The sequence below is a fragment of the Benincasa hispida genome, unplaced genomic scaffold (genome assembly GCF_009727055.1).
Source record: "Benincasa hispida cultivar B227 unplaced genomic scaffold, ASM972705v1 Contig373, whole genome shotgun sequence".
Lineage (NCBI taxonomy): Eukaryota > Viridiplantae > Streptophyta > Magnoliopsida > Cucurbitales > Cucurbitaceae > Benincasa > Benincasa hispida.
The window spans coordinates 75,097-90,972 of NW_024064820.1; the positions used below are offsets into that span (position 1 = coordinate 75,097).

The 15,876-nt window shown below is 38.3% G+C and overlaps 1 protein-coding gene across 2 annotated transcripts in view; it reads right to left on the minus strand.

Annotated features, from left to right (window-relative positions):
• Positions 1–364: 364 nt before the first annotated feature.
• Positions 365–15,876, minus strand: part of LOC120069380 (2-(3-amino-3-carboxypropyl)histidine synthase subunit 2) — a 38,250-nt gene continuing 22,738 nt past the window's right edge. For both annotated transcript variants that reach the window (XM_039021126.1, XM_039021125.1), the window contains exons 9-10: positions 1,398–1,537; positions 365–921 (exon numbers count right to left, since the gene is read on the minus strand). In XM_039021126.1, the coding sequence (XP_038877054.1) occupies positions 686–921; positions 1,398–1,537 (376 nt within the window). In that variant the 3' untranslated portion in view covers positions 365–685. The remainder of the gene's footprint in view (positions 922–1,397; positions 1,538–15,876) is intronic.

Genomic DNA, 15,876 nt, shown 5'->3' on the forward strand with positions numbered 1-15,876 from the left:
TTCTCATACATAACCAAACACTATCATCTTTCATTCTCAAATATCCGATTTCCAAATATCCTATTTTCAGACATCTACAAAACTTTAATCCAAACGGTTCATTATGATCAACCGATGTGTATATTGCACAGCCCATTAAAAAGCACCATTATTCATGTCAATATGAATGCCCTTATAACTAAATAACGTGTTTCTCTATACAAATACACATTCTCCATCTCATTTTTTTTATTATTATTATTTTTTTTTTTTGGCAATATGTAATCCAAAGAGAATCGAAGTTGATAGTATAAACATTATGTCAGTGGAGTTTTACTCCTTTTGACCCTCTCGGGTTTTTTCCTCTTTAATTTAACACAAAAAGTTCTAAAGACCAATCATAGAATTTAAACCAAAAATTTATTATTATACATTATGATTGCATGAATCACTTGTCCTATGAAATAAATAAAACTATACTACCTTCTAAATAATACTTTCATTGTGCATAATAATATTAACGTCTATCATTCATATTTCACAGTTTTTTAAAAACTATATCAGACCACCTTCAAAACACTCTTCCAGACAAACCTAGTTTAACAAAATCTCTTTGTAGAATTGGACAAGCAACCTCTTTTTCCCAAGCAACTGCCTGACCTACAAACTTGCTTCAATTCACTTTCCATCTTCAACAGTTTTCTTCTTACCTGTTTTTCTCATCTTGGTACCCCGACGCCTTGCCACTCCTCCCTATCACATATGGCTCTGGCTCAGAACTGCCATTGTTAATATCTAACCCTTGAAAGGAACGAGCTGCAAAAAATTCTGCTCCAGATCTGGCAGTTCCTTCAATAAGCGAGTTCCGATTATCGCGCAACTGGAGGGACTTTTCTGTTGCACTTACTAGAGCACGAGCTCCATTTTCTTCCTCGGTATTTTCTGCATGGAAAAATAAATAAACTGTTTGAGAAAGCAATTCGACGGTATGATGTGAGGCTCCAAGTTAAGACAGTGAAGTCATTCACATTGCAACTAAAAGCCATGTAACCAGTAATTCTGTATTTTCAGTAAAAATAATGGAGTTTTTAAAGATGGCTTCTGGATTTCCAGTCTATTTTACCAGAATGTAATATTTTTTCTTTTGATAATTTAGAAAGCATCAATGTTCTCCAGTCTTAACATTTACAAAATACATATAAAAAATCCTAAAACACCTTCCAGTTGTATAAGCAAGAGACTGTAAAACTGTTGACCTCAACCACCTATATTAGTTTCTTAATCAATTTTTAAGAACTGACATGAAAGTAATTTGGGGGAGGGAAAAAAAAGGTAATTATCAATTCCGTATGATTGTTTATTGAAAAAGAAAAGGCTCTTGAAGCATGAAAACAGAGTACAACTTGAAGGGTCATTACCTTGGGAATTCCAATCTTCAACATATCCACCTTGCAAGAAAGAATACCGTGCTTCATCTGATTGGTTTCCTTCTTTAGGGGTTGAGAAATCAACCAAATCTTGAAATTCCATGATGTACGCTCCCGTCCATCGACTTCCTCTAGACAATTAAAATGGTCATTCTTCAATGACTATCTCAATGAAATTTAGAAATAGGAGCTAAGATATTCACTATTATATTGAAATAATCATAGGCATCCCCCCTTCATTCAACTTTAGATGTTTGCATAGGTTCACCAGTTTATTAGAAAATAGAACTGCATATTCATACAATAGATTTTTGTAGTAGTTTTAGGGATAGAAGAGAGCTTAGCTATCAATGATACAAAAAATCAATAAAAGAAGTATAGGAGAATTGTTTAATGCACAATTTCCTGCTAACATAAAATAAGCACAAAAAACAGATATAAAAATAAAACACCCAATACAAGCTTCAAAGAAGAAACCGAAGGATGGCTCAAAATAAGCACAAAAAACAGATATAAAAATAAAACACCCAATACAAGCTTCAAAGAAGAAACCGAAGGATGGCTCCTTAGCCAAACAGATGCATCCTCTGTAAAAGAGCAGAAAGGTCTCAACATCATACTTTAGGAACCTCTTATTTTCTTCCACAAGATGAATTGCCTTTAACATAAACTATGCACTCTCTTATCAATAAAAAGTCTTGATAAGTATAGGTCAGTTATCAATTCACTTCATCAACGAAAAGTCTTTTCCTTTTTCTCCAAAAAAAAAAAAAAAAAAGAAGAAGAAGAAAGAAAGTTAACTATGCACTCTCTTGATTTTCCATTATTCCTAGAAGGCTAAAATACTTTGGCTAATCAGACGCTTCGTTGTGCATTTGGATGGAAAGAAACGAAGAAACTTTCTGCCTAAGAGGTAAGAACTTCCTCCAGTCTAAGTCATCATAAAGCTGCTGACTTCTGTAATTACCAAAACCCCCCCATGAGGCGCTTAAATTCAAGGCTAAGTGCCTAAGCCCCTATTAAGATCTTTTTTTCTAAAAAAAAAAACAAAACAAAAAAGAAAAAGAAGACAAAAAAAGACAAAAAAAAAAAAAAAAAAAAATCTAAAAAAAAAAAAAAAAAAAAAAGAAGGGAACAAATGAGAATGCATCCCTCAGTCATAAAATGACAGGATTTAAAGTCTCTTCATTTCTACACATTGAAAGATTTTATGAAACAAGAAGGAAGGGATTTCTCATCTATACCCAATCTTGAGTGTTCAAGCTTTTGTAAGCCATAGATGACGAACTAAACATCACCCTTTTTAGGAAACTTCCACCTCCAAATTAGCTTAGTTAGAGAACCAAATTTGGTACTCCTAGCGTTAACTGCAGTCTAGTAGGATCAAGTTTCAAGGAAAAATGAAGTTGTTTTTCTATCTTTATCAATAAACTGTATCACTTAAACTAAAGCCACGTGTATTTTTTTTTTCCTCGAAACAGATATTCGATTCCTTCCACCACTTCTGAAGATTAAATATTTATATCTGAAAGCTTTCTATCAAGATTTCCTCTCTCTCTTTGCTAATCAGACTGGAAGAATCTACATAGCACTTTTTCTCACCGAGTCCCAGCATTGGCTATTTCAACCGTTTTAGATGGGATGAAGTTAAAAAAATATAGTGTTTTTTCAAATTATTGACAAAAATGGGATATATGGGAAAGTATTTTTAAAAATAGGTGGGAGTGGAAAGTATTGACAAAAGTAAAGTAGTGAAATCGTATATGGGGTACATAATTACCATTTGGCAAAATCGTGTACGGGATACACGATTAACGTTTAATCCAGTCAACACCACGTCAGCTGACTTGGTGGACCAATCGCATGGAGACTCGTGGACCGAGTCCACGATTGCCATAATCGTGGACCCGATTCACGATTTTTTTTTCTTTTTTCTTTTTTAAAAAATAGATTGACTAATTTTTTTTTAATTAAAGATGTACAACAATATTAAGACTTTAGGACCGGGTCCACAAATTCCTTCATTATTAAACTTAATTATATATTTAATCTACAATGAAAACATAATTATTTTGCACTCATGATATTAAAGAATATTTATAATTAATTTTTTAATTTGAAAATAGAAGTTTACATGAAATTTAAAGACAACCCCCCTGGCCCTTACCCCTCATGGGGGGTTGTCTTCGTGTCCCTCTAAATTAGGTTCACCCTACTGTCGTTGTCGTCTACAACGAATACATCTTCGATTGGTGTCAGCAACATTGAGTCGTCTTGTTTGTTGAATAATACTTTCTATGTTGACAATATTTGCTGACACATTGAACCCAACTCTAGTAAGTTGTGCTGCACTAAATATTCTTGTACATCTCCGATAAAATTATTTTGTACAATGAAAAAAATAAATATTAAATAATATTCATATCATATATATGGAAAATGTTTGATTTTAAATCTCTCACCATACAGTAATAGTAAGCGTCGTCAGGTGTGATAAATCGCCTCGTGATTAAATCATACCAGGAAAAGTAGTCATCTGATACAGCTGGTCCATTTGTTAATTCTTTCTGTGCACAACGATCATGTCGTCCATGCCAGTAGAATATATATTCTGCGTGGATTCGACGCCAGTCTTGGTCATGCTTACCTCTCAAATCAATCTGGTGTAGTGCTGGGAGTGTATAGGACAATGAAAGTATTGTTTGTCGCAGACCGAACTACCTCAACACACGATCTGGATGATGTCACTCTACTATATGGAAGCATATAAGAGAGCTAACGGTCAACCAGATGTCTTCACCATCAAGACAGTAATCAGGTAGTGATGACCAAATTTGTTGTGTGTATGACGTTCAATTAATCTGACAAAAAAAAGAAGATAAGTATACATCCAAAATGTTTTAAATATTTATTTATATATACATTTGTTACCTGATTGTGCATCAGTTTGTCAAATATTTTTCGGTACACGAGCAACATATCTGTTGACTGTTCAGAGACAGCTAATATACCACTCCATCTAAAATTATAAAAAAATACAATTAATTTATATTCTTACATAAAATTATAACGAAATAAATATATAAATGAAATAATATCTAACATTAAGTGGACGGTGATCTGTAACTAGACTTGTGGTGCTATAATTGGAAATCTATCATAAGCCCATACCTGTAGTAGTATCAATGGCCCCGCTATTTCCAACGCTTATGCGTTGGTAGCCCGACAAAGTTCTCTATACAACCATGCAAGAAATGCACCACCCCACGAATACGTACCAGCATGCTCGAAATCAGACAGTAGCGGGAGGAACATGAGATGCACTAGAGTACTTGACTTGTCAATGAACAAAAATCCTCCAATAAGCTGCATAATGTATGCTCGTGCATACCTACGTACACTGATGTCGTCGGCATAGGAAGGTAATTTTGGAAATTGGGACGCCAACCAGGGGATACTCAATCTTGAGCCTTTCAGATCATCTGGTAGAACACCTAAGAACTCTTCACAAACATTCTTTCAATCATATTGTAGTGAATCTGTCAATAGTTGCCCGTCCACTCGTAACCCAAACTGTATGGCAACATCCTGCAGCATGATTGTACATTTCCCACAAGGCAGGTGAAATGTGTGCGTTTCTGATCTCCAACGCTCAACTAGAGTAGTAATGAGGTGCCAATCAAGTTGGATAAATCCGATTTGTGCAACCCCAAGAAAACATGTTTGTTCTATGTAGAGAATAATACGGTGATCAAATAGGATAGTATGTTGTGCAGATGCCTCCCTTCTCCGACAACTCAAAACTACTATAGAAGAACTATCCCATATCGATTGTGAATGATGCGTATTTTGTTGATATAGTTGTATAGGATTAGAAGGACCAAACTTCATTACCTAAGAAGTTCAAATTACATTACGTAATAAAATCCATCACATAAAAGATAAATAAAAAGATACAATTACATGAAAAATAAATTCAGTACATAAAAATTACAATTACATAAAATGAACTATTACATAAAAAATATAAGTATATAAAAGATACAATTACATGAAAAATACAAGTACACAAAATATACAATTACATAAAAAATATAAGTACATAAAAGATATACCTAATGACCCGAAGACGAAGCACCTAATGTACGTTGTGGACAAGTACGTCTGTCCAATCCATTTCATTATGTACAATTTGCAAGAGAGGACAAGACGTACTTGTCCACAACGTACATTAGGTGCTTCGTCATCGGGTCATTAGGTGTATCTTTTATATACTTATATTTTTTACATAATTGTATATTTTGTGTACTTGTATTTTTCATGTAATTGTATCTTTTATGTACTTATATTTTTTATGTAATAGTTTCATTTTATGTAATTGTACTTTTTATGTAATGAATTTATTTTTCACGTAATTGTATCTTTTTATGTACTTTTTATGTATCTTTTATGTGATGGATTTTATTATGTAATGTAATTTGAACTTCTTAGGTAATGGAGTCCGGTCCTTCTAATACTGTACAACTATATCAACAAAACACGCATCGTTCACAATCGATATGGAATAGTTCTTCTACAGTAGTTTTGAGTTGTCGATGAAGCGAGCCATCTCCACAACATACTATCCAATTTGATCACCGTATTATTCCCTACGTAGAACAGTCAGGTTTTCTTGGCGTTGCACAAATCGGATTTATCCAACTTGATTGACACCTCATTACTACTCTTGTTGAGCGTTGGAGACCAGAAACGCACACATTTCACCTGTCTTGTGGGGAATGTACATTCACGCTGCAGGATGTTGCCATACAATTTGGGTTACGAGTGGACGGGCAACCATTGACAGGTTCACTACAATATGATTGGAAGAATGCTTGTGAAAAGCTCTTAGGCATTCTACCAAATGATCTGAAAGTCTCAAGATTGAGTATCTCCTAGTTGGCATCCCAGTTTCCAAAATTACCTCCCAATGCCGACGACATCAGCGTATGTAAGTATGCACGAGCATAAATTATGAAGCTTATTGGAGGATTTTTGTTCGCTGACAAGTCAAATACTCTAGTGCATCTCATGTTCCTCTCGCTATTGTCTGATTTCAAGCATGCTGGTATGTACTCGTGGGGTGGTGCATGTCTTGCATGGTTGTATAGAGAACTTTCTCGGACTACCAATGCACAAGCGTTGGAAATAGCGAGGTCATTGATACTACTACAGGTATGGGCTTATGATAGATTTCCAATTATAGCACCACAAGTCCAGTTATAGGCCCTATATCATCGTCCACTTAGTGTCAGGTATTATTTCATTTATATATTTATTTCGTTATCATTTTATATAAGAATATAAATTAATTGTATTTTTTATAATTTTAGATGGAGTGGTGTATTAGCTGTCTCTGAACAGTTAGCAAATATGTTGCTCGTGTACCGAAAAATATTTGATAGACTGATGCACAATCAGGTAACAAATGTATATATAATTAAATATTTAAAACATTTTGGACGTATACTTTTTTTTTTGTCAGATTAATTGGACGCCATACACACAACATATTTGATCATCACTACCTGATTGCTGTCTTGATGGTGAAGACATCTGGTTGACCGTCAGCCCTCTTATATGCTTCCATATAGTAGAGTGGCATCATCCAGATCGTGTGTTGAGATAATTCGGTCTACGACAAACGATACCTTCATTGTCCTATACACTCCCAGCACTACACCAGATTGATTTGAGAGGTAAACACGACCAAGACTGGCGTCAAATCCACGCGGAATATATATCCTACTGGCATGGAAGACATGATCGTTGTGCACAGGAAGAATTAACAAATGGACCAGCTGTATCAGATGACTACTTTTCCTGGTATGATTTAATCACGAGGCGATTTATCACACCTGACGGCGTTTACTATTACTGCATGTAAGAGATTTAAAATCAAACATTTCCATATATATGATAGAATATTGTTTAATATTTATTTTTTTTATTGTACAAAATAATTTTATCGGAGATGTACAACAATATTCAGTGCAGCACAACTTACCAGAGTTGAGTTCAATGTGTCAGCAAACATTGGTCAACATAGAAAGTATTATTCAACAAATAAGACAACTCAATGTTGCTGACACCGATCGAAGACGTATTCATCGTAGACGACAATGACAGCAGGGTGAACCTAATTTGGAGGGATACGAAGACAACCCCATGAGGGGTAAGGGCCAGGGGGGTCGCCTTTAAATATGTAAATTTCTATTTTTAAATTAAAAAACTAATTGTAAATCTTCTTTAATATCATGACATTTTTTTTTAAAATATGAATGCAGAATAATCATGTTTTCATTGTAGATTAAATATATAATTAAGTTTAATAATGAAGAAATTTGTAGACCCGGTCCTAAAGTCTTAATATTGTTGTACATCTCCAATTAAAAATAATAATTAGTCAACCTATTTAAAAAAAAAAATATCATGGACCAGGTCCACGATTATGGCAATCGTGGACTTGGTCCACAAGTCTCCATGCAATCGGTCAACCAAGCCAGCTGACGTGGTGGTGACTGGATTAAACGTTAATCGTGTACCCCGTACACGATTTTACCAAATAGTAATCGTGTACCCCGTACACGATTTCACTACCCTACTTTTATCAACACTTTCCACTCCCACCTATTTTTAAAAATACTTTCCCATATATCCCATTTTTGTCAATAGTTTGAAAAAACACTATATTTTTTAACTTCATCCTTTTAGACGTGGCTATCCAATTTGTTATTTCCACCTCATTGAGTTTCCTTCAAAGTTTCAAATTCCATGCTCAAGAGTTAATAACAAGTATGTTATCGACCTAGGTTCTTCCCTACGTCAAATAACCCAACAAAGAAATACAAAAAAGAAACAAGAAGAAACAGAGCAATATAGCTGAGATGTATTTATTTATAAATACAGCTCTAAAAAGCATTCAACAGTTCATCGAAATGACAAAAGAACATTCCCAAAACTAGCAGACATTCATCCCTACCGAAGACAAGATGATTAACCAAAATAGGAAAAATAAACCAGCACATTTGAGACAGTTGGTGGTCCTCTCCTGCAAAAGTCACACTCAGCCTTTACCCAAAATATTCCCTGATTTCCCCTTCCCCTCTGCTATCCTTTATATACCGGTTTTGTGGTCCTAATCGTTTCCTTCTCCTTCTATCACCTTAGCCGGTTGGTCATTTCCATTCTTACCCCTATGTTTATATGTGTAAATAATTTGAGGTTTAACAATATCGCCTCTCTCGAAATGCACCTTGTCCTCAAGGTTGAAATGGGGAAATTGTTGATTCATTAGGTAGACTGTTTCCCATGTAACTTCATTCTCAGATAGACCCTTCCATTTCACGAGCCGTTCATTGGTTGCTAGCTCCCCATTCCATCTCACCCCTAGGATTGTTTCTGGTATGGTTTGTAGCTCAAATTCTTTTGTTAAAATTGGGGGATGTTGAATCTTGTGGCCTTGGCCCAACTTCTTTTTTAGTTGAGATATGTGGAATACATTGTGAATCGCAACTTCAGGAGGTAAAACCAACTTACAAGCCACTTCTCCAACTCTTTCGAGGATTTGGTAAGGTCCATAGACCGTAGGTGACAATTTCTCACTTCTTTTCCTTGCTAATGATCTGTCTATAGGGGCGTAACTTCAAATAAACCTCATCTCCAATTTCAAAACTCAATTCTCTTCGATGCTTATCGAACTGCTTCTTCATACGGTTTTGTGCCAGGGTCAAGTTCTTTAAGGCATTAAGCACAGCTGCTGTTCGACCGAATTGTTGGTGGTTTTCCTATCTCCATACAAAACCAGAGGTGGAAGAGGTCTCCCATAAACAGCCTGGTAAGGGGTGGTCTTTATAGATATGTGGAAGGTGGTATTATACCATAATTCAGCCCATGCGATCCATTTATTCCATCTAGTAGGTTGCTCATTGCAGAAACATCTGAGGTAAGTTTCTAAACATCTATTGACCCTCTCTGTTTGGCCATCTATCTAAGGGTGGAAAGTCATGCTTCTCTTCAGCTGCATACCCATGGATACGAACATCTCTCTCTATAAATTACATAAGAAAATTTTATCCCGGTCCGTTAGGATTGATATTGGAATTCCATGGTATCATACCACCTCTGCTATCTGTTTTGTTGTGAATGGATGTTTGAGAGTGATGAAGTGTGCATACTTACTTAGTCGATCCACCACCACCATGATGGAGTCATATCCTCCTGCTTTCAGTAAGCCTTCCACAAAGTCCATACACCATTCTTCCATGATCAGGCACGGGATGGGGAGTGGTTGCAATAATTCAGCTGGGGACAAGGACTCAGTCTTGTTCCTTTGACAAATTTTGCACCCTTCCACATATTTTTTAACATTTGCCTTCATTCCCTGCCAGAACAATTCCCCACTCATCCTTTTATACGTCCTTAGGAACCCGGAGTGTCCTCCCAATACCGAGTCATGGAACGTATGCAACAAGGATGGGATCAAACTGAAATTCTTAGAGAGCACCAACCTGTCCTTGTAGAGTAATCTGTCATGTTGCCACTTATACTTGGTTTCCCATCCGGATCCTTCTTCAAGATGGCTATTATCTTTTGAAAGCTCCTCATCCTCTTCCACCTCTTTCAGCACGACCTCAATGTCTATTAAGGAGGGAGCTATCAACACACATAATTCAGCTGAATTGGGGACTCGAGACAATGTATCAGCTGCTTTGTTTTGCAAGCCTGGTTGATAAAGTATCTCAAAATCATATCCTAGTAGTTTTGTCAACCATCTTCGGAACTGTGGCTGGACTTCGTGTTGTTCGATTAGGAATTTGAGAGCCTTTTGATCTGATATCACGTTAAACTTCTTCCCTAGCAAGTAATGCCTCCACTTTTGCACTGCTAACACCACAGCCATCAACTCTTTCTCATATATGGACTTGGCTTGGGCTCTCGATGAGAGCTTTTGACTGAAATAGGCTATAGGTTTGGATTCTTGAGACAATACAGCACCTAACCCAAACCTTGAAGCATCAGTTTCTATAACAAAAGTCTTCGAGAAATCTGAAAGAGCCAAAATAAGGGCTATCACCATGGCTTGCTTCAAATGATCAAACGCCTATGAGGCTTCATCATCCCACACGAAAGAGTTCTTTTGAAGGAGTTGGGTGAGAGGTGTTGCAATGCTTCCATAGCCTTGAACAAACCTTCTCTAATAGCCAATGAGTTTGTTAGGACCCTCCTAACAAGAACAGTATTCAAAATATAGAATAAACTCAAGGGCAACTCAATTATAGAAATATAGGAAAATGTATTACAATATGCTATAAATTCACAAACAAAATAACAAGATAAACCCTAGCCTTCGAGAAGACTAGTCTCTCCCAAATTCCCCAAATGAAATTCCACTAAATTCTTCACACTTCCCTCTCACCCCTCTCCTTCTATTTATAACTAAAATCCCTAACAAACTTCATATCTAATTACTCATTTGCCCCCTTCTAATACTTATCCTAATATTTAATAATAATCCTACTATTCCCAAGACTAGGGGTCTTACATTACTCCACCCTTCGAAATCCTCAAGGTGTGCTTACAAAACACAATCACGAAATTGGGATTTTTTTTTTTTTTTGGTGAAAACCCAAAACTCAAACCAGCATAGCCTTCTCTTCAGCCTTGTTCAGCCTTGACTATAAATTGGGCTTTAATTTCTTTGCTTGGTCTAAGCCCAACAAACATCCCATAACTCCACTTCCTTCTTTCTTCATTTCTACCGGCGTGATTCTTTTTTAATGGGCTAGGCCCATTATCAGTTTGTTGTCAAACCAACACAACCTCCTTCTCTTAAGTAACTCCCACGGCCCATGTAACAGATATTGAATATAACAATCCCTTTTAATTTGGAATGCCCCACACCAACTCTTCAAATGTTGGGCCCATAAATCATTATCTTCCTTAAAAATAGCAGTGGGCTTCCAGTGATTCATTAAGACCAGCCCATTATACAGTTGGCCAGCCACCCAAAATGATGAAGGCCAACAAGGTCGTGCCAAGATAGCCCACTTTCTTCCAGAATTTTCATCGTCCAGCCCTATTAATCCACCCATTCCAGCCCATTCTACCCAAAAATCAAGCCCATTCCAAATGAGGCCTTTGAAGTCAAAATCCAGCCCATTCCACCCAAAAATTAAGTTGGATTTTTTCCATGACCATGGACCCACATTCTGACACTTCACGTGGGTAAAGAATCTCTCCCCTTCCTCACCACAAAATTTCCACCTGCGTCTTCCCCAAGTGTGCATCTCCATCTGCCAGTGCATCCTTCGTCGCTGATGGTCTTCGGCCGCCATTCGTTGTACTACTTCTTTTCGAGACTTGCAGCCTCTACCCCAAACCTTTGTCTCGGTTTGTTTGCGCAACCGTCGTCGGCGATAGGATCCGTCAACGTTTTGTTCATGGTTTCGTTTTGATTCCTTTGTTACCTCCGCTCGTCCCTTGTATCGGCGCCTCTTCCAGTTAATTTTCCCCGACCATACCAGTAATCGTTGACTCCTAGCGTGATGCTTCATCTCCGGCCACCCAAGCAATCTCTGATATCCCTCCTCGATGATTTCTTGAAAGACGTTGATCCCCGGCTTCCCTATTCCCTTTTCCCGAAACTTGCAATAACCCATTCCCAAAATATTCAAATCTGGCCACCCATGTTGTCCCCGTCGACAATGACCTCTCCCGATTCGGTTTCTTCTTTGATTCGCCGGTAGGTTCTCTGATACCATTTTTCTTCCGGCCTCAAAAACAAGATGGGCTTCCATTGATTCCTTTGTCTTCGGCCCGTAAAATAGCCCAAGAACACAAAATTCCCACAATCATCTTCTCATTAGACATGTGAACGAGCCCATCTTCACGCCATCTATACTTGTGTTTGAAATTGAAGTTTCTCCTCTCTTCAGTTTTGGAAAGTCATTGGGCTTTAACTAATGCATTTGGATATGGCCCAATAAACAGCCAAGGACTCCGCAATAGTTTTGGACCTTTCTTTTTCTCACAATACACATGGTCATAGTAAACAGATAAATAGCCCAAGCCAGACCAGCCCATTATGAAGTCCAAAATCCTGCTGCTACCGTGTCCCTTCAATGGCTCCACACACGATTTTCTTCTCTCCTGGTTCCTCAATTTAAGTTTTACTTCCTCAGTTGAGATCAGGCCAAAATAATGGGCCTCAATTGTATTTGAAATTTGAAATAAACTCAAGCCCATTCGAAAAATTACAGCCCACATCCACATAATTAGGGTTAGTTATTTTTGCCTCAAATTCCCACTTTCCTATCATTTTCTGCCACGTCATTGTCTCTTTTTTTTTTCATGAAATTTATCCCCAACTTGATCCATAATGCCCGTCTTCATCTCTAACTGCACGCCTCCTATCGTTTCAAGCATCATCGCCGTCAACCATTCTATCATATGCCGATCATCGTTGATGTCCGGCAATTCAGATGGTCGTTCAACTCCGTCGCACAGCATCCTAACCTTTTCTTCTCGCCATCAGCCTCCCCTATTATATGTCTCTTTATCCGACCACCATAGCTCGACCTTGTCTTCGATGTTCAGCACCTCCGATCTCGTCGTTCTCCCACTATCTTTGACTTGCGCAATCGTTAGCGAGCCCTTCGGTCGTCGCCGCTTCGTCCACCAACCGCTTTGCCATCTCAGCCAATCAACTGTCGGAGTCTTCTTTCTCCCCCGCGGCTAGCACTTCTTCACTTGAGTCTTCATCTTTGGCCCCATAAGCAACCATAGATGACCTTCCTCCGAGTTTTCTCGATGGTTGCCCTTCTCCGATCCTTTCACTCTCTCTTCACAGAACTCGCCCCCACTCCTTCCTCAAAATTTCACCTCCAACCATGCTGGTTTTCGCCGCCGGTAATGTTCTCCCTTGATTTCTCCTTCATGGTCGTTGTTCTCCAGGCTCTCCACCACCCCTTCACGCCATTTTTGTCCTACCCCAGTTTTCATCAAGGACTTCTCCTTCCTTTTCTTCTTGCCTGATCGATCCATTCCCCCTCGTTTTTTTGGAAGTGCCCTAGGGTAGGATCTTCGTCTTCCAACCACTTTTTGAACTCGTTTGGATAGTTTTCGAACAAGGTTTTCCTTCTCTTCTTTAATGGTTGCTAGTCTTCTTTCTTCTCTTTCTCTCTCTCTGTCTTCACATCCTTGCAGGTAATCCTTCAATGTTTGTTGCATTGATTCAAGGATCTCAAACACCTCTCGTTGCCTATCACACATTGCATCTGAATCCATAGCGATATGCCCGGAACGAACAGGCTCTGATACCAATTTGTAGGACCCTCCTAACAAGAACAGTACTCAAAATATAGAATAAACTCAAGGGAAACTCAATTATAGAAATATAGGAAAATGTATTACAATATGCTATAAACTCACAAACAAAATAACAAGATAAACCCTAGCCTTTTGAGAGGGCTAGTCTCACCCAAATTCCCCAAACGAAATTCCACTAAATTCTTCACACTTCCCTCCAGCCCCTCTCCTTCTATTTATAACTAAAATCCCTAACAAACTTCATATCTAATTACTCATTTGCCCCCTTCTAATACTTATCCTAATATTTAATAATAATCCTACTATTCCCAAGACTAGGGGTCTTACAAAGTCCTAAGAACCCCCTCAGCTCAGACACATTCTTCGGTTGGGGCCATTCTCTCACCACTTTAATCTTGCCATGGTTTACTTCCACTCTTTGTGGTGAAATCCAATGGCCTAAATATTGTACCTTGGTTTGGCAGAAGGTGCATTTCTTTTTGTTGGCATACAACTTGTTATCATGAAGGATGTTAAACACCACTCCCAAATGTGTTTCATGTGTTGAGATATTGGGGTTGTATACCAAAATATTGTCAAAGAAGACTAAAAACCGAATCGACGAAGGAATGGCCGAAATACCTGGTTCATTAGTGATTGGAAGGTGGCCAGGGCATTTGTCAACCCAAAAGGCATCACCAAGAACTCATAATGCCCCTTGTGAGTTCTAAACGCAGTCTTCTCAATATCTCCTTCATTCATTCGAATCTAATGGTAGCAAACCTTAGATCCAGCTTTGAAAACACCGATGCTCCATGTAGTTCATCCAAGAGCTCTTCTATTACTGGAATGGAAAATTTATCTGATATCGTGGTCTGGTTCAACTTCCGATAATCAACATAGAACCTCCACCCTCCATCTTTCTTCTTTATTAACAAGACTAGACTCGAGTATGGACTACGACTTGGGGTCAAATAATCCCGTTCAACATCTCTTTAACCAGCTTTTCAATCTCTTCCTTCTAGCTATGGCCATATTTGTAAGGCCTAACGTTGATAGGCTTCTGATTTGCACAAGTCAGGATACGATGGTCGACCATTCTTCTTGGAAATAAGGCTGAAGGAGATTCAAATACATCCTCACTCTGTTCTAATAAGGCTTTTATCAAGTCTGGGAGTTCGTCCTCCATGCTCTGCTTGGACTTCCCTTTTTCTTCCTCCCATGTCTCTTCTTCGAACTCAAACTTCTGAAACTCAATAAAAAAATCCCTCGTCCTCTGCCTGCCATGTTAGCCAAAGCCTTAAATGACACTTTTGTCTTGGTAAGTGAGGGATCGCCACGTAGTATGATCTGTGAGTTACCTGCCAAGGACATAGTTAGTGAAAGTCAATGAACTCATATAAACCCGGTTGTACATAACCACGACATTCCTAAAACCAAGTCCATTTGCCCGAGATCAATGGCAAGGAAGTCAACCTTGACGGTCAGCTCGAGAAGCTCCAACTCTAAGGCCTTGCATATCCTTCCCCTTGTATTGTCGTACTGTTCCCGATCACCACATTGAAGCTTCTCTTATCGACCGGAAGGTGTAGCTTTCTTACTATTTTCTGATGAATAAGGTTGTGGGTTGCTCCACAGTCTATTAGAATGAGGACTTATTTTCCCTTCAGCTCCCCTTTTAGCTTCATCGTCCCTCGAGCAGACAACCCAAACATGGACCTCAGAGCAATTTCTGCTTTCTCCTCAACCTCGATGGCTTTCATTTCCGTTTGGGCTTCTTCTTCTTCCTCTTCCTCCACGATCAGTTCCTCATCTTCATTGGTAATGAACAACATGAGCTCGCGGTTTTCCTTTACTCTACATCTATGGCCTGGTGCGTATTTCTCATTACATCTAAAGCAAAGGCCCTTGTCCAACCGGTCATGAAACTCGCTATCAGATAGGTGCTTCATTGGAGGATTTCTTTTCACATAAATTCCTTTCACTGGTATGGTGATGCGTTTTGTAGCTTGAACGTCCAACGGCCTTCCACTCCTTCGTTCAGATGTCAAGCCCTCCTTCATTTGGGCTTCTTTCTTTCCCGGCCCAACTACTCCCAGGTTCATTAAGGCTAGCTTCAAGG